General features: G+C 42.4%; 1 protein-coding gene across 1 annotated transcript; it reads left to right on the top strand.

Annotated features, from left to right (window-relative positions):
* Positions 1–438: 438 nt before the first annotated feature.
* LOC134655793 (protein RRP5 homolog) lies at positions 439–19,377 on the top strand. The gene is made up of 19 exons (XM_063511254.1): positions 439–591; positions 667–810; positions 1,316–1,471; positions 1,928–2,081; positions 2,527–2,646; positions 4,024–4,199; positions 5,751–5,855; positions 5,966–6,103; positions 6,972–7,104; positions 8,092–8,280; positions 8,983–9,074; positions 10,321–10,476; positions 11,121–11,321; positions 11,459–12,388; positions 12,978–13,190; positions 16,101–16,229; positions 16,738–16,993; positions 17,836–18,001; positions 19,218–19,377. Exons 1-19 carry the CDS (start codon positions 523–525, stop codon positions 19,375–19,377), a joined length of 3,687 nt encoding a protein of 1,228 aa, XP_063367324.1. The 5' UTR covers positions 439–522.
* Positions 19,378–20,058: the final 681 nt, after the last annotated feature.

Genomic DNA, 20,058 nt, shown 5'->3' with positions numbered 1-20,058 from the left:
TTTTCATTTGGTCGGGTTATAAGTGTGGCAACTCTTAATATTTCTACTAACGTAGTAGAAATTTTGCAATTGATTTGATGGATCGATTCTATATCTATCGGGATCTATAAATTCACAAGATTTTGTTTTCATCTGCATTTTGAGAAAAGTTTTATAATATCTCATTTTAATGCAACTGGGAAGCATAATGACGGTAGCGTAAAATAATGCACATTGCACATGGCATCATACACTGTCAATTGCGTTTTATTCATCATACTTGCTCAGTTTACTTCGCGTTAAAGTTTCTCATATGCCACCAATTTATACGATTTTCATTCGTTGAAAGAAATAAACATTTTACAGGCAAAAAAATATGAACTAGATGTTAGATACTTAACTCATGTGATTAAAATACATATTTGACATTTATATGCAACAGTGCAATAACGAAACGCCATTATAACCTCCAAAGTTCGCGTGTAGTGTATACATCTGTGCAGAGTACTCAATACTCATGTAAAATAAAATAACAAATATAAAATGACCGAAGAATACTTTCCTCGTGGCGGAAAAAAGCCTAATGTGACATATTTTAAGCAAAGCAGTAACGTAAGTACTTAGTGCGTTAGATATACCGTCTCTGTTATGAAAGGATAGGTTTAATTTTCAATATTTCTGCATTAGTTTTTAGGTGCTGCAGAAAAAGGCCAAGGTAAGAAGAAAAAACAAAAGAAAAGACCGGAGAATGATGACGGCTACTTATCTGATGAAGCGGTTAAGGAGGTGGATCAGTCATACAAGATGTGCGCATCAGGGATTGGATATAAGGTAAGGTATTGTTTAAACTATATTTTTTTACGTATTGATTATCTTAATTAAATAAATAAATAAATATTATAGGACATTTTTACACAAATTGACTAAGCCCCACAGTAAGCTCAAGAAGGCTTGTGTTGTGGGTACTCAGACAACGATAGATATAATATACAAATACTTAAATACATAGAAAACAACCATGACTCAGGAACAAATATCTGTGCTCATCACACAAATAAATGCCCTTACTGGGATTCGAACCCAGGACCGCGGCTTCACAGGCAGGGTCACTACCCACTAGGCCAGACCGGTCGTCAAAACGTAGGCAAGGAAAATTGTTGTATTCATAAACATAATGAGTATTTTCAAGTTTTTAACACAAAGCCTGTCTGAATGCATAAAATTTAGGAAAGGAAATTTTGTCATGATTCATAATATTTTTTATCTATCTAAGCCGCTATTTTATATTGACGTCAGGTATTTGTTTAATTTATTGTAAAATTGTAATATATTTTAGACACTGAAACCAGGAGTGAATCTGCTGGGCCGAGTATGGAAAGTGCTTGATACAAAGATGCGCATCACAATGCCAGGCAAGACGGAGGGCAATGTCATGGCCTGTCACATCAGCGAGCCGTACAACAAGATGCTGGAGGCTTATGTTAATGATGAGGTATTTGTATACAGTTTAATTAATAAATAAAATTACAGTTTAGTAAAATATTAAATCATGTATATGTAATACCTACTTACTATTCATAAGTGCTTGTTGCCTACATGAATAAAGTATATTTGAACTTTGTTGAGTATTAACTTTATTATCACAGCAAACTCACAATGGTCTTTAGTACCATAGGGTTTATGGCACTAAGTCTTAAGAGCACTGGTACTTTAGTCCTTTATGCCAATTTCCACCATTTTAAACATTATCAAAAAAACGAAATGACAGATAACTTTATCTAACTACCTGCTCCCAAAATTTCTGAAGAATCAGTTAGGAAAGAGGAAAAATATCCCGACACATGAAAGCATTTTTCCCATAACACTACCGCTTGTTCCATAAATACCTATCACATATAATCTTAGATTTACAGGTGGTCACAATATTTTTTTTGTTTCCTTACACCAGATAGAGAAAATGCGAGATCTACCAGAGATGTTCAGTCCGGGACAGTACGTGGCAGTCCATGTGCTAGAGGCAAATGGGGGCAGCGAAGGTGTCATGCTGTCCATGATGCCACAGCATATCAACTCGGGGCGGTCACACTCTGACCTGCTTAAAGGTGTGTGTACATAGAATTAGAGATAGAACTTTAAATTAAAAAGTTTGTGACAGAACGCAATAGGGTATTTGACAATTTTTTATGAATGGTATCAGTCGATCAAATGTCTGTAGGGGACCCATTGTCTTAAAGCAATACAAAAGTCACAAATGATGGTCACAGTCTGGCACCCGCGCTTTACTGACGAAACGCTTCATAGAAAATGGCAATACAACGTGACGTCACCATGTAACGTTAGAAGCCGTTTCAATGTATGGAAAACAAGGAAATTGCGATTTTATCGGTGAAATATTGTGTTTATATATATGGTTGCTATACAATATATTTTTTTAATAAAATGTAAGGATACGAATGGTATCATTATTTTTTTCCTATTTGGAAGTTTAATAACAAAAAATTTTTTGAATGCTTGGCTCTTGATACAAATTTATTTCAATTTGCACAGGTGACATTCTTCAGGCAGCGGTGTCATCGGTGGAAGACCATGGTTACGTGATGGATATCGGTGTAGCTAACACTAGAGCCTTTCTACCTAAGGCTGAAGCCAACCCTGAAATTGAGCTAGGTGAGTGACATTGGATTTATATTTTTTGTTGTTACATAATTAGGATCACACCTCTGCATAAAGTATAAAGTTTGCTGGATCATAATTGAAAGAGCATCATAAATAAGCTATTACTTCAGACTCAGATAATTGATTTTTTTGTGGAAAGGTGAAAAAAAAATTGTGAATAGCTCGCTTAAAATTATGGTTAAAAAACGCGATAGTATTCAATGTTATGGCTCCTCTACACGATGGCCCAGGGCCGGCCACTCCAAGGGACGCATTTATGCGCTAGAGGGAGCAAGTGATATTGCTATCTCATTCTACCGCATGGCTGCGTCCCTTGGAGTGGCCGGCGCTGGCCCATCGTGTAGAGGAGCCATTAAGATAATTTAGTTAAATATTTTACTACAGTAATAGTACATTATTGTCGAGGTTCGGAAGTAGCTACTTGCAGGCTGAGGATTCGTTTTAAACGGACGACCTTGGGAGTCCGTTTAATTGAATCCGAAGCCAGCAAGTAGCCTTCCAGCCGAGTCATATATAGTGCTTTTCTCAAAAATGGTGCAAGAAATAGAAATATTTTACAGAACTTATCTGTAAGTTCTGTAAAATATTTCTATTTCTTCTACTTAGCAACGTTCTAATTTTCACAGAAAAAAATACAACCATTAAAAAAAATTGCTTGCCACCTTTAAAAAAAAAAGAAGTGTATTTTTCTGCTTAAAATACGCCAACCTATTTGAGACACCTAAATAGTGGCGGTACCAACATTAAGCCTGTAACAGACTATCGCACCGCACCGCGACCTTGGAGCGTCGCACCCATAAGTGAGAGCGAGAAACAGATATCTCTTTCTCGCTCTCACTTATGGGTGCGACGCTCCAAGGTCGCGGTGCGGTGCGATAGTCTGTTATAGGCTTTATAATAATAAGTGCTGATCATCTGTTTGGCTGTTTAAGGGACCTATGCCTTCATTTGATATGGCCATTTAAAGTTTTAAAAAGTTTGGAACTCGTTAAATAATGGGATTTGTATGCGACATTGCAGTCCCGAAATCGAGACTGCAATGTTTTTAACTTTTTAATTTTTTGAATGACCATAAACTACGCACTTCGCTACCAATTTTTTAACCGGCAACGTCGACTTTGCCGTCCATTTTTGAGAAAAATATCCATAAATCAAGTAGGTAACACCCTGTAGCCCACTTATTACTAGCTGTTTAGCCTTTGATTTTAATGTCTAAACTATCTCGTTATTCATAAACTTTAAGATTCCTCTAGTATGTTATCTCTTTCCAACAAACAAATGACTAAACAACTTATAAGGGCAAACAAATTTCAACAGCAGACACTTCAATGAAACCAAAAAGTTGATTCACCCACTTATCCTCTTTAGACACGGGGATGTTGACTTGGACTAGCGTGAAGTCAGTAACAACGTCAGCAGACAACAGTATAGTCTCGCTGAGCGCTACTCCGGGAGCGCTACAGAAGGCGGTGCGCCGCAAGAAGCCATCAAACCTCGGGAAGAGCTTGCTGCCCGGCACCGCGCTAGAGTTCACTGTCGACAAGGTGTGTATATAGTGACGACAACAGTATAGTCTCCCTGAGCGCTACTCCGGGAGCGCTACAGAAGGCGGTGCGCCGCAAGAAGCCATCAAACCTCGGGAAAAGCTTGCTGCCCGGCACCGCCCTGGAGTTCACCGTCGACAAGGTATGTATATAGTGATGTCAACAGTATAGTCTCCCTGAGCGCTACTCCGGGAGCGCTACAGAAGGCGGTGCGCCGCTAGAAGCCATCAAACCTCGGGAAAAGCTTGCTGCCCGGCACCGCCCTGGAGTTCACCGTCGACAAGGTATGTATATAGTGATGTCAACAGTATAGTCTCCCTGAGCGCTACTCCGGGAGCGCTACAGAAGGCGGTGCGCCGCAAGAAGCCATCAAACATTAAGAAGAGCTTGCTGCCCGGCACCGCCCTGGAGTTCACCGTCGACAAGGTATGTATATAGTGATGTCAACAGTATAGTCTCCCTGAGCGCTACTCCGGGAGCGCTACAGAAGGCGGTGCGCCGCAAGAAGCCATCAAACCTCGGGAAGAGCTTGCTGCCCGGCACCGCGCTAGAGTTCACCGTCGACAAGGTGTGTACTAGCCATTAGTATTCAGTACATTAGTGTAACTATACTAGGAAAGTGCGGCGCCCTAGCCGCCCAGTAGCCTATAAAATTCCTTGGCATTGTATTTTGAACTATAATATGACAAATCAAAATTCAGATTTTTCTCTCAGTTCGGTTTACTTGAGGAGTGTCTTTTCAAAAGGGTTTATTTTTTCTTAGCGGTACTTCTAGAGAGAACCTTGCTCAAGAAAACTTAAGGTCCAATTTAGAAATAGATTCCCAGAAAAAATAAACCCTTTTGAAAAGACACTCCTCAGTTGTTCATTTATCGATATAGTAAAGAAAACTTTCTTTAATAAATTGGTTATGTAGTCACGCATATTAGTATAGCGTGATTGAATAAATTGCGTAATAGGGAGTACTACTGCAATGTTTTGCCGCCAGAGTGCAGCACTAGCTCCTTTAGTAAACCATAGAGTAACTTATACATTCTGTACTGTACATAGTTATGTATAAGTTACTCTATGGTTTACTTAACACTTGGTTAACTTATACATTCTGTACTGTACATAGTTATGTATAAGTTACTCTATGGTTTACTAAAGGAGCTAGTGCTGCACTCTGGCGGCAAAACACTGCAGTAATACTCCCTATTACGCAATTTATTCAATCACGCTATACTAATATGCGTGACTACATAACCAATTTATTAAAGAAAGTTTTCCTTAATAAGTTATGTAGTTACGTACAGACCTAAAACTGTTTTTGACAAGTTTTCACAGACAATAAAATATGACATTGATACATCAAGGCGGTTTGTTTACAAAGGGCCTACCGGGAAACGCGAAATCGAACTCGGCTATCTGCCTCTTTATCGTTCGAATATGCTAGAGTGATAGAGAGGTTAGATAACAACATTTCGACTCTCTCCTCGACCCTTAGATTATGACTTATTGTGGGAGTGGCGCCCCCTACGCAGTTTCGCGTAATATTCCCTATTATTTCAGCCCCTGGACAACGGAATCGAGGGCCGCGTGCTGGACGCCACGGCGTATGTACAGCGCTTTCACGTCGATCGCAATAAGGACAGGAAGCCGGCTCTCGGACAAAAGGTCAAAAGAAAAACATTTTTTATAAACTTTCTTGTCAAAATAATATATATTTCGTTCGTCTGTTTTAGGAATCCTTTATTTTAAACGTTGTTATGTTCCTTATGTTATAGATTAGAGCCCACGTGTTGTACGTGATGCCGACTCGCAACGCGCCATTTTTAACTACCAGGAACATCTTTGAAAGCGTGCGACCTAATCTCGAACAAGAGACGAAACTCAAGGAAGGCGACATCGTTGAGGAAGCGCAGGTTTGCTCACACTCACCATGTTTAACCTCTAGTAGCCAACTGTACAAGAAAAAACCGGCCAAGTGCGAGTCGGACTCGCGTTCTAAGGGTTCCGTACATTAAGTCCCACGCTTCACTGCACATTTCTATAGGTTTTCCTGTCATCTATAGGTAAAGATCTATTTTGTGTATTTTTTTCATAATTGTAGACCCAGAAGTTTCGGGAGATAAGGGGGGGGAGGGAATGGTCGGACAGACAGCCAGACAGACGCACGAGTGATCCTCTAAGGGTTCCGTTTTTTCCTTTTGAGGTACGGAACCCTAAATGTGTCAAAAATAATTGAATCTGTTGTAAAAGGTGTCGTAGAAAGCAAACCGGGACTGGAACCTCAGGTGGCATATATGAGCTTTTTGCTGAACAATCTTTGCACTGAATACAAAATGGCGTCTAGGCATATCGCGCGGATGCTGCGCGTCGTGAGGGTTGCCACACCTAAATAAGATCGCGTACGCGATAATAATATTTGGGCTTTTTCTAAAATAAATATCGAAAACCCGATTCTTTCAAATCTGGATATTCTTGGGCTCATTCTACTCAGAATCGACAGCATTCTCCATCCTACCATTAAAAAAAGATGTCCCAAAATGTCCATTCCATTACGTCACGTTTTAGTATGAGAAATAATTTGACTTGTATGTACCGTGACGTAGTGGAATGTACAATTTTCATACAAAATTTTTGGGACAATTTTTTTTATCATCAGGATTGAATATGCTAGTGATTCTGAGTTGAATGAACCCAAAAACACCAGGATCTGGGAGAATCGGGTTTTCAATATTTATTTTAGAAAACGCCCATTTCTATAATGATTTTATACTTTTTTCTCAGGTACTAAAGATCGCTGGGCGCTCTATACACTTCAAACTGGGCAAGAAATGCGTGGGAACGATGAGTCTCAAGCGGGTCGCGGTTCACGAGGACCTCACCGACGAGCAGGTCGTCGCGCAGTCCTACCCCATTGGTAAATAATTAAATAAATAATTACATAGGTACAATTTTACAGATCAGCCTAGTCCCAAACTTTATACTAGCTGAGGATAGGAGACTGATCTCCCAAGCCTGTTTAGAAAACGATGAAAATAACGGCCACATGCGAGTCGGACTCGCGCACGGACGCCGTACCATTACGCAAAAAATGGCAAACAAAACACGTTTTGTTGTATGGGAGCCCCACTTCAATATAAATTTTATTCTGTTTTTAGTATTTGTTGTTATAGCGGCAACAGAAATACATCATCTGTGAACATTTCAACTGTCTATCAGGGTTCATGAGAAACAGCCTGGTGACAGATAGACGGACAGCGAAGTCTTAGTAATAGGGTCCCGTTTTTAGTGTTTTTACCCTTTATGTACGGAATTCTAAAAACGGCTGGACTCCGCGAGTATATTTTGATGACATGATTTATTATTGCTCTTGTAAACAGCAAATGCTATTGTAAATTTTTAATGTTCCATACACAGCCTTGTTCACGGAGCATTTATAGGATCACTTTTGTCTTGAAAATCGGTTAAATGCATTTTTGTAACCAGAAACACTACATAGATAAGCTAACTTGTCTTAATTGTTTTTGTTTGTATATGGAAGGCGACAAGCGCCACGCGAATAAAGTTACACTTTGCCTTGTATATTTTTCCACTTCATCTGTCATATTTTGGCGACCGGTCTGGCCTAGTGGGTAGTGACTCTGCCTGTGAAGCCGATGGTCCTGGGTTCGAATCCCGGTAAGGGCATTTATTTGTGTGATGAACACAAATATTTGTTCCTGAGTCATGGATGTTTTCTATATATATAAGTATGTATTTATCTATATAAGTATGTATATCGTCGCCTAGCACCCATAGTACAAGCTTTGCTTAGTTTGGGGCTAGGTTGATCTGTGTAAGATGTCCCTTAATATAATAATATAATAATATAATATAATATACTTAATATAATATATATTTTCAGGCAGCAGACACCGCGTCCGCGTCATAACCTACAACCTATCTGACTACATCTACCACGTGACCGACGAAACCAAATTGCTCACCGAGAAATACTTCTCCCACTCGCAACTGAGTGTTGGCCAACTGGTCACTGGCACCATTCGCACTGTGGCTGACAACCATGTCACTGTCACTGTGGGCCGACTGTCAGGTAAGACATGTCCCAACCTACAACATATCAGACTACAATAGGCTACATGACAAATTTTCATTGATAGTATCAATCGATCGGGTTTGTTTTTAGGATCACATGTCTATATGGGACCCATTGCATTAAAGTAACACAAAAGTCAGAAATTGTAGTCAAAGGCCGACAGTCGCACTTCACTCGCGAAACGCTCTAAACAAAACGACAAGGGAACGTGACGTCAAGGTCTCTGGGAGCCCATCTTGTAGTATGGACAAAACAAGAAAATTGCGTTTTTGTCGGTGAAATATTGCGTTTATGTATATAGTTGCTATACAATATTTTTTTGGGTGAAATGTAAGGAATCGAATGCTACCCTTACTTTTATCGTTTTTGGAAGTTAAAAAAAACTTACATTTTGAAACTTTCAGGTCCTGTATTTTTGTAATTTTTCAATATTTTATTTTAATATCCACATTATTGTGATAAATTGCTCGTTTGCTATCTATTTTACTAGATTTTGTTATAAAATCAACATGTGTCATCATCCCTATACCGTGTGACCGACGGTATTTGTACTAGAGTCTGTGCGGAAAGAGAGTGTGGATTGTATGGGGTCAAATATATTCCACGACTCTTCTCTTTCCGAACAGTCTTTAATAACATAATTGAATATTCTTATCTCTTCATAAAAGTATTCAATATCCATTAGAGTTTTTCTTTTAGGTTATGTACCGCAATTGCACCTGTCAGACGCGGGCGTTTACGTCGATCCTAAGAAGGCGACCACCTCCAAACTCACCAAGAAGAAATACAAGGTCGGTAACATCAGCATATTAATTAAGCCATTTTTGATTGGTCAATCTATTATGCGCTTTCTTTTTTTGTCAGTTTATCTATATACTGACCAAACGAGTATGCAACTAATGCAACAAACAGAAAAATTAACTCACATTTATAGACCACCACCACTCGCCACGACCTGTGTCGAAACGTCGGTAAATAAAGGTAATAAAATAAATTTCGCGATAGACCCGTCTATAAATTTGAGTTAATGTGTGTTCAAAACGCGAAAGTTTAAAAATTAAACAGAAAAAATGCTAATAGTTAATAAGTAGAGTTTACGGACCTATAAAGAATTATTCTGATTTTTTTTAAGAAATTTCCGTGGTCACTCCATGGGAAAGTTCCATAATTATGGAAACTTTCGGCGTTCCTGAATAATAGTACATTATTGCAGAGGCCGGGAAAGGGCAATTCGTGGATGAGTTTCAGTACCATTCAATATAATTGTGCAATATAGTTGGTCAAACCAATTTGTCAGTCAGTAAGAACCAGGAAAACTATACCCATCCTTTTCTTTTGGGTGCTAGTACTAGTGTAAGACAAAGATAGTAAGATTCTCTCTGTCTATGTTTGAAATGAGAAAGTCCTTTGACAAACTATATAAACTTTATGTACACGGATGAGATCTTTAAAAAAATATAAAAATAATCTTTGATTTTATTAAGCTGTATTCGCACGATCATACACGAGCACAACGGTCTTGTAAGAACGAGACAAGTAAGGTCGTTTATCTTACTATTTCACTCTATCCTATAGCTTGAAATGATAGCTGATCGGGTCGTGTAGACGCGGCTCGCGGCTATAATAATTGGCTGTTTGCGTTTTTTATTTTTAAAAAGTAAAAAACACTACAGTAATAAGTTATTACTGTAATAAGTTATTACTGTAGTGTTTTTTTCATTCCCGTCCGCTAGAACAGGACAGCGATAGTTTGATTTTTTTAAATTAGAGTTTGACAATAACGTAGAACTTCCCGTACTATTTTTCCTACAATAAGGTGAACATTTCCGAGCATATTGGAGAAAATGTATGTAACATGATATAATGATAACAAACATGTTAATAAAAAATATTTCGTTCAAATATAAACTTCATGCATGAGGCCTATTGGAATGACCATTGTAAATTTTTATACCTATAAAGAATTATAAGATTATTTATTCAGAAAATTTAAGAAACTTCTGAGGCGTTCCTGAATAAATGTATGTCCTCACTCAGGTTGGACAAGAAGTGAACGCGCGTGTACTGTCTGTGGACGCCGCGAAACAAACATTGATGCTGTCACTCAAACCATCACTGCTGGCATCTGATGCGGCTTTACTGACCTCATACGAGGCAGCGGAAATTGGCAAGGCTTACACTGGAGTTATAAAGGTCAGATTTATTAAACAAGTACTACTTACTATGAATAATAAACACTTTATTGTTCGAAACAAGGATAGGTTAAAGCAGATATATACTAAAAAGTATAAATGCGAACTTATTCCTATGAGGGATCTCTTATATCTATAACATCTGTATATCTTTATTAAGGTAGGCTCCTAAAATTGTTGTCGAAATTTTACCCACCTTGAACACCTTATCTTCAAGCATGGCGCACACATATATTATCAAAAGTTCAAGTCGGTGCAAACTTAGGGTAATCTATGGGTAAACGGACTCTAAATGCCTTGATACAATAATAAGCTAAATGTGACGTCCCACGGGTAAAGGTACCTTATGGCCGTTGGCGCTTACGCTATTATTAACGCCGCTCCGCCGCCGCGCGCTATTATTATTGCGGCGCTATGCGACGTAAGCGCCAAGCGCCATAAGGTACCTTTTGCCGTGGAACGTCACAAATATTCTCGAACCTTCCTATTGACAATTTTCACGCTCGACCACTGGTCTCCAGATATATTATAGTGATGTTATATCTTTTTGGGTAGTTTTAAGTAATGTAGTTTTAACTCGCGTTGATTAATCTTTTTTTAACAAAAACAAACATTTATAAACTACATCATACACTATTTTTTCAGGTGGTAAAGGACTTCGTCCTAGTATCGTTCCTGAACGAGGTGATAGCCTACGTGCCCCGCAACCAAGTGTCCCGGACGCCCGTGACCCACCTGACCGAGGCCTTCCATCCGGGACAAGTTGTGACGTGTACCGTGCTGCAGGTGGACGCTCAGAACAGGAAGATGCTGGGCAGCCTGACTATAGCGCCCTTCTGGCCCGCAGTAAGTGAACGTTGGCAAATAGGCATACGTAATCCATCCCGACGTTCCATTTTTTGGTGACGTCTCTTGTTTCAGCGACTTTTCTTTATTATGACAGGAAAATGAAGTAAAAATTCCAATTTATATTTTTTTTACAGAAACGAAGTAACGAATATCGCGAGAAACGTAAAAAAGAAACTGAAGACGATGGAGTGCCCAACAAAAAGCGTAAAACCAGTGAATCTGAAGATACAGACACAAAAACAATAAAGAAAAAGAAAGATAAGAAAAGTAAGGCAAAAGACGTTTCAGAGGATAATGACGATGAAGACACAGATACAAAGAAGAAAAACAAAGATAAAAAGAATAAAAAGGACAAAAAAGTAAAAGAAGTATCAGAAGAAAGCGACGCCATAGAGACAGACATACATGAAGACAGTGACCAGTTACTGAAACCAGAAGACCTAGCCCTTATAGACTTATCAGACTGCGAAACAGCTAAGCAATGGAAGAAACGAGTGGTATCCTTAATGAAATCTATCAAATGTAGATTACACAGAATAGAAAGGATAGAGAAAAAAATAGTAAAAATAGAAGAACAAGGTTTATCAGCTAAGAATAAGAAATTCCACACAGCCATGCATCAGGAGAAGTTAGTTATCGAAGAGAGAATAAAGAAGTTGATGGAGGCGATGAAGATTGCTCAAGAAAAGTTGAAAGAATTTGACGAAGAAGAGTACAGAGATCCTAATTACAAAGAGAAGCAGAAACAGAAAAAGGAAGAGAAAGTAAAAGCTTCAAAACCAGTTAAAGATGGTGATGATTCATCTGAAGAAGAGACAGTTCCTGAAAAGAAAAATAAACTAAAAGCGAAAGAAGCTGATAATAAAGAAGATAGAAAAGCAGGCAAGAAAAGGAAACAAGAGAAGAATAAGGAAGGGAAAGAAGTAGTAGATAAGAGTAAAGAGATTAAAGTAGTGGAGAGCTTAGAGCCGGCGCTCGAGGTGCCTAGTGCTAAAGAGTTTTGGGCGGAGAATGATCATCAGGTCAGCAAGGTGGAAGAGTCTTCCAGCAGCAGTGAAGATGAGGTTTGTTATTTACTTGTTGTGCTTATTCTTTTTAAAGCTTATTCCTTTTTAAATTACAGTTGTATTTAGAATACTTTACATACATGTTTTGTAGTTTCATTAAATGGACAACATTTGTTTTATGCAAGAACTTTTTATTATGATGAGTCGAGTTAGATCAAAAAACAAGTCTGCAACGATTTTGATAGCACACGCAGTGCAAGTGTTATTTTAAACGTTATTTTTTGCGTTTAGTTTGTTGGTTACAACGTATTGTTTTGCTTCCATGAAAAGACTGATATCAACTCCTTCTGCTTATAATATTAGTTGTAAATTGTTTTGGTAGTACATTTTTCGTCAGTAGCGAAACTTATGCCATCTGGTGTCAAGTAGCGGTACTGATAGTTCCACTACCTTGACGTTAGATGTCGGATACAAAACTCGCGTTTTGGTAAGAAAACTGATGTATGGATGGAGTTACCACTCTTTCTTTACTTATATTTCTCTATGGCGATATATACCGCCGCCACCACGGCCACCCACTGTGCTTTACTTATTGCACCAGACAAAGTCACACTCATTCATTCCACAATCTCATTTCTATCTTTAGGAAGCCGAGCAACCCAAAAAGAAGCGAAAAAAGCTAACAGCAGCCGAAAAAGTAGCAAAGGCCCGCGCCGAAGAAGAGAGGCTTCGCGAACTAGAGCGGCGCGCCGTCGAGAGCGAGGCCCAGCCGAGGAGCTCCGAGCAGTTCGAGCGCGCGCTGCTGGCCAACCCGAGCTGCAGCCAGCTGTGGATCGCGTACATGGCCTTCCATCTGCAGGTGAGACAGCAACAGTAGAGTGACAGAGTAGTAGATGAGTTAGAGCGGCGCGCCGTCGAGAGCGAGGCCCAGCCGAGGAGCTCCGAGCAGTTCGAGCGCGCGCTGCTGGCCAACCCGAGCTGCAGCCAGCTGTGGATCGCGTACATGGCCTTCCATCTGCAGGTGAGACAGCAACAGTAGAGTGACAGAGTAGTAGATGAGTTAGAGCGGCGCGCCGTCGAGAGCGAGGCCCAGCCGAGGAGCTCCGAGCAGTTCGAGCGCGCGCTGCTGGCCAACCCGAGCTGCAGCCAGCTGTGGATCGCGTACATGGCCTTCCATCTGCAGGTGAGACAGCAACAGTAGAGTGACAGAGTAGTAGATGAGTTAGAGCGGCGCGCCGTCGAGAGCGAGGCCCAGCCGAGGAGCTCCGAGCAGTTCGAGCGCGCGCTGCTGGCCAACCCGAGCTGCAGCCAGCTGTGGATCGCGTACATGGCCTTCCATCTGCAGGTGAGACAGCAACAGTAGAGTGACAGAGTAGTAGATGAGTTAGAGCGGCGCGCCGTCGAGAGCGAGGCCCAGCCGAGGAGCTCCGAGCAGTTCGAGCGCGCGCTGCTGGCCAACCCGAGCTGCAGCCAGCTGTGGATCGCGTACATGGCCTTCCATCTGCAGGTGAGACAGCAACAGTAGAGTGACAGAGTAGTAGATGAGTTAGAGCGGCGCGCCGTCGAGAGCGAGGCCCAGCCGAGGAGCTCCGAGCAGTTCGAGCGCGCGCTGCTGGCCAACCCGAGCTGCAGCCAGCTGTGGATCGCGTACATGGCCTTCCATCTGCAGGTGAGACAGCAACAGTAGAGTGACAGAGTAGTAGATGAGTTAGAGCGGCGCGCCGTCGAGAGCGAGGCCCAGCCGAGGAGCTCCGAGCAGTTCGAGCGCGCGCTGCTGGCCAACCCGAGCTGCAGCCAGCTGTGGATCGCGTACATGGCCTTCCATCTGCAGGTGAGACAGCAACAGTAGAGTGACAGAGTAGTAGATGAGTTAGAGCGGCGCGCCGTCGAGAGCGAGGCCCAGCCGAGGAGCTCCGAGCAGTTCGAGCGCGCGCTGCTGGCCAACCCGAGCTGCAGCCAGCTGTGGATCGCGTACATGGCCTTCCATCTGCAGGTGAGACAGCAACAGTAGAGTGACAGAGTAGTAGATGAGTTAGAGCGGCGCGCCGTCGAGAGCGAGGCCCAGCCGAGGAGCTCCGAGCAGTTCGAGCGCGCGCTGCTGGCCAACCCGAGCTGCAGCCAGCTGTGGATCGCGTACATGGCCTTCCATCTGCAGGTGAGACAGCAACAGTAGAGTGACAGAGTAGTAGATGAGTTAGAGCGGCGCGCCGTCGAGAGCGAGGCCCAGCCGAGGAGCTCCGAGCAGTTCGAGCGCGCGCTGCTGGCCAACCCGAGCTGCAGCCAGCTGTGGATCGCGTACATGGCCTTCCATCTGCAGGTGAGACAGCAACAGTAGAGTGACAGAGTAGTAGATGAGTTAGAGCGGCGCGCCGTCGAGAGCGAGGCCCAGCCGAGGAGCTCCGAGCAGTTCGAGCGCGCGCTGCTGGCCAACCCGAGCTGCAGCCAGCTGTGGATCGCGTACATGGCCTTCCATCTGCAGGTGAGACAGCAACAGTAGAGTGACAGAGTAGTAGATGAGTTAGAGCGGCGCGCCGTCGAGAGCGAGGCCCAGCCGAGGAGCTCCGAGCAGTTCGAGCGCGCGCTGCTGGCCAACCCGAGCTGCAGCCAGCTGTGGATCGCGTACATGGCCTTCCATCTGCAGGTGAGACAGCAACAGTAGAGTGACAGAGTAGTAGATGAGTTAGAGCGGCGCGCCGTCGAGAGCGAGGCCCAGCCGAGGAGCTCCGAGCAGTTCGAGCGCGCGCTGCTGGCCAACCCGAGCTGCAGCCAGCTGTGGATCGCGTACATGGCCTTCCATCTGCAGGTGAGACAGCAACAGTAGAGTGACAGAGTAGTAGATGAGTTAGAGCGGCGCGCCGTCGAGAGCGAGGCCCAGCCGAGGAGCTCCGAGCAGTTCGAGCGCGCGCTGCTGGCCAACCCGAGCTGCAGCCAGCTGTGGATCGCGTACATGGCCTTCCATCTGCAGGTGAGACAGCAACAGTAGAGTGACAGAGTAGTAGATGAGTTAGAGCGGCGCGCCGTCGAGAGCGAGGCCCAGCCGAGGAGCTCCGAGCAGTTCGAGCGCGCGCTGCTGGCCAACCCGAGCTGCAGCCAGCTGTGGATCGCGTACATGGCCTTCCATCTGCAGGTTATTATAAACTTCTTGATAATACTGCAACTACCATCTTTTGCAAGTCTTTTGCGCAACTGTGGTGTTTAGGTGCAAGTCTTAAAGAGTAAAATTTTTGGTTGTGTTGAAAAGCAGAAATTGCAGGTTCTCGTAACGCGCGAGCCACGGTTAGCCAAACAGATTAAAATTATTTGGCAGTATTATAGCACCTGCTTAGCCTAAATACATCCATTAACACATCACACATACACCATACACATACATATACATTAACATGTCACCCAGCCAAACAAGACATCCGCGCCAGGCCACATAAATTTCGTCATATAAATCTGTAGTATCACGACCCCGACTATCGGGTCGTCCGGCCTGGGAACGAAATCATAAAATACTCGATAGTTGGGTTTTCGGCACTGAATGTGTTAATCCAGCGGTCGGCAACCTGCGACCCACAGGCCACATGCGGCCCGTGAACCTGTCACTTGCGGCCCGCGAGCGTCCCTGGCAATTTTGTATGTAATATTGACTAACGACAATGTCTGATAAGGTCATAAATATTAACAAAGTACGGCCCGCGTCAACTTCGTTAACTACTATGTGGCCCTTGGCTGCTAAAAGGTTGCCGACCCCTGTGTTAAACAACTGTTGTGTTGCCCGCAGGCGACGGAGATCGACAAAGCACGTGCAGTGGGCAGGAAGGCGCTGAATACTATCTCCTTCAGGGAGGAGGATGAAAAACTCAACGTATGGCTCGCCATGCTTAACGTCGAGAACCGGTTCGGCACCAAGGTATGTTAAAAAAAGGCGGCTTTCTAAAGGCGCTACTGCTATAAGTATCAGCATTTAAATCGAATTCGCAATCTTGTAGATGATTGCACATACAACTACTATACAATACAATGTCGTCAGACCTAAATGTTGCCCCAAACCGTCGCAAAAATTGAACGCATTCTCGTATTATTCTAAGAATTTAATTCCAATGTCGAGAACATAATACACTCTAGAGAAATGAAAATATTAGCTGCCTTTTCCCGCCCGTCCAAGAACGCATCTTATTAGAACAGATCAGTAGCTGATTACTTTTGCAAAATTTAGTAAAAACTTGCCTGTTTTTTTGTTGTTGTTTAGAAATAAAATAAAAAATTTCATTCAAAAATTCAGGAAATTCAGAATACTCATAAGGTATTCCCTTGACATTGCTAATCTCCATTCCCGATGATAGCAGGCTACCATGCTCGTTTGCTACCTATTAATTTTTTAAATCTACAAAAGTACCTATATATTTCGTATGTTACAGGAGTCCCAACAAAAAACCCTAGAAGAAGCCCTCCAAATGAACGACACCTTCAAAGTGCACTCCAAACTCCTCGACATCTACGTCGACACCTCCAAGCACCAGGAGCTGGCCTCCCTAGTCGACCTCATGCTGCGGAAATACAAGAGAAATCCTAACAACTATATCCAGTGTGGGGCGGCCTGCTTCAAGCTGGGATTGGTGGATAAGGCGAGACATGTGATGCAGAAGGCAGTAAGCGTGCTGGAGAAAAAAGAACGTAAGTGCTTAGAGTATAAGGTCTGTTATCCCGTGTCATGCAAATACTAGAGGAATCCTGCTAACTAAATTCAATGTGGGCGGCCTGCTTCAAGTTCGGATTGGTGGATAAGGTGAGACATGTGATGCAGAAGGCGGTTAGCGTGCTGGAGAAAAAAGAACGTAAGTGCTTAGAGTATAAGGTCTGTTATCCCGTGTCATGCAAATACTAGAGGAATCCTGCTAACTAAATTCAATGTGGGCGGCCTGCTTCAAGTTGGGATTGGTGGATAAGGCGAGACATGTGATGCAGAAGGCAGTAAGCGTGCTGGAGAAAAAAGAACGTAAGTGCTTAGAGTATAAGGTCTGTTATCCCGTGTCATGCAAATACTAGAGGAATCGTGCTAACTAAATTCAATGGGGGCGGCCTGCTTCAAGTTAGGATTGGCGGATAAGGCGAGACATGTGATGCAGAAGGCGGTTAGCGTGCTGGAGAAAAAAGAACGTAAGTGCTTAGAGTATAAGGTCTGTTATCCCTTGTCACGCAAGTAAAAGAGGAATCTGAACAACTATATTCAGAGAAAAAGAACGTAAGGGCTGAGATCATGGGGTTGTTTATCCCATGTTACATGAATATAGGAATCTTACAAACGTATGTACATTGTACAGTTATCGTAGTAGAAAAGAAAGAGCGAAAGATTGATTCTTATATCTGTAGCCATAAAGTTGTTTATCGCGTGTCAACATACAGTGTGAATTTGTTAGAGGTATTTAAAGTGATAAAGTGTTGTTTTAACTGTTCAATAAAGTTTGTTTGACAAGCCTTATAAAACCTTGTATTAACATACGTAACATTTCTTTCAGACGTAACTGTCCTAGTGCAGTTCGCTCTTCTAGAGCGAACTCACGGCGAGCGCGAGCGAGCAGAGGCGCTGTTCGAGCAAGTGCTCGCCGTGTACCCGCAGCGCCTCGACGTGTGCGCCGCGTACGCTGACATGCTCGCCAAGGACCGGGACATTCAGGCCGTCAGGTAAACACTACTACCTGGCAACTTACTTAGTTGATAAGAACAGCAACTTTAGAAGCAATTTAGCATCGTAATGCCACCTGGGAACTTTATTCCGTACATTAGTCTATGCGGAACATAGACTAGAAATCCTCTAGACGGAGTTTAGAGCAATTGTTTCATGAAACCGATGCTGCCAAAAATACTGGGGTGCGGGGGACGAGGTGAGCGAGTCCCGTGCCGTGATTGGTCCGTTCAAAGACACGGACGTCACACGACACAAAGACACTTTGACTCGAAAATGGAGTAAAACTACCATATTATTGTGGCAGAGGGGGTAGCGCTACTATGCTCAGTCTGGAGGTAATTTTAATTTAATGATTTAACAATATAATTGTATTTTCTGATGTTGACATGTAATATTTTAAGAATATTATCAATAAATGAGTATGAGGATGTCTTGTCTGTGGTGTGGAAAGAGAAGAGTCGTGGAATGTAAGGAAGCTCATACATTCTACGACTCTTCTCTTTCCGCACAGAGTCTAAAGCTTTGGATTCCTCCGAAAACGGTGCCGTCATATGACGGCCGTCTTATAGCGGCCGCAAAAGACGGCCGTCTTTACGGTGGCGACATGTGGAAAGTACCACGGCGTCATAATACACCGTCATCCACCAAGGTCAAAGCGGCAAATTTGAAAAACGTAGGCGCGATGGGATAACGTCCCATAGAAAATTTGAATTTAGGTTTAAAGAATTTTATTACTCATAAGAATATTACAATTCACTTACATGAGTTAACATTACTTATACTAAGAAGTAAGAGTTATGTGCAAATTTATTAAGTGTTTCCAAAATATAGACAAGAAAATATATATGTAGGTAGGTAGACATTTTTTATTATTTAGCCCGCAGCGACTTACACAAGTAATTTCGCGCCTTTTCCTACTGACAAGATTTGCTTGATCATCTATAATTTACTTGGAGGATGAAATATCATCAGAAGAGGAAAATAATCGTAGTACGGAATAAAACGTTCACGAAACTATCGACACCGTCATGACGGCCGTCATCTTACGTTACGTTGACAGTCAACGTAACGTAACGCTGTATAGGAAACCGCGCCATCTTGTTTACATAGACAACGTTCTAGTGACGTCATTCAACGCTATATAGCGGCCGTCATATTACGGCACCGTTTTCGGAGGAATCCAAAGCTTTACACAGAATGTGTCTTCCACAGACAAGTGATGGAGCGCATGACGTCCCATAAACTGCCGGCACGTAAAATGAAGACGCTGTTCAACAAGTGGGCCGAGTTGGAGCACCGCGTCGGCGACGCCGACCGCGCCGAGCAGGTGCGAGAGCGCGCCGTCAAGTTCATGGAGACCGCCAAGTTCTAAACATACATTATACCATAGAGAAAAAAATACATAGAGTGCTCACTCCATACATCAGTTTTAGTACCAAAAAGACTATTAGCATCTAGTATCGAGTAGCGGAACTATCAGTACTGCTACTTGACAATAGATGTAGCACCGACCGGAAAGTCTTATGCTGTTGAGATAAGACTTTCCGGTCGGTGCGACATCTATTGTCAAGTAGCAGTACTGATAGTTCCGCTACTCGATGCTAGATGTAGACACTGAAATTAATAGTCTGAACTGATGTATGGAGTGAGCACTCTTGTCTTACTTATTTCTCTATGATTATACCTACTATAGTCTGGCAAGTGGCAAACAACCTTTTTTTAAAACTGTTTATACGACAACGGTTTCACTCACTTGAATGTCGCCAATAGCGACTAAAAATTCAAGTGAGTGAAACCGTTGTCGTATAAACAGTTTAAAATATGTCTCACAAAAGTTTAATATCGATGAACCTTGTTTTTGTTGGTAAAGACGCGAAATTCTAATTTTATGTGGTTAACGTTTCTTTACCGACGGAAACGGCTTGCCAGATTATAAAACACGGTATGCGAAGATTTGTTGATAGTGTTTTCTTCGGCCTGAGATACCTACACTTGTAAGTTTTACTTACGTAAGTAGGGACAAAGCTTGTTAGAAGTTAGAAAGATATAACGA

Source organism: Cydia amplana, chromosome 17 (assembly GCF_948474715.1).
Source record: "Cydia amplana chromosome 17, ilCydAmpl1.1, whole genome shotgun sequence".
NCBI classification, from domain to species: Eukaryota; Metazoa; Arthropoda; class Insecta; order Lepidoptera; family Tortricidae; genus Cydia; species Cydia amplana.
Note: the sequence above shows the minus strand (reverse complement) of the source record. Positions and strands in the feature narration are given on the sequence as shown.

Excerpts from the sequence above, each read along its gene's own strand:
- LOC134655793 (XM_063511254.1), top strand. The coding sequence starts at position 523 with ATGACCGAAGAATACTTTCCTCGTGGCGGAAAAAAGCCTAATGTGACA. Across the intron at positions 7,105-8,091 it reads CGCGCAGTCCTACCCCATTG|GCAGCAGACACCGCGTCCGC; the intron begins GTAAATAATTAA and ends ATATATTTTCAG. Across the intron at positions 9,075-10,320 it reads TCACCAAGAAGAAATACAAG|GTTGGACAAGAAGTGAACGC; the intron begins GTCGGTAACATC and ends GTCCTCACTCAG.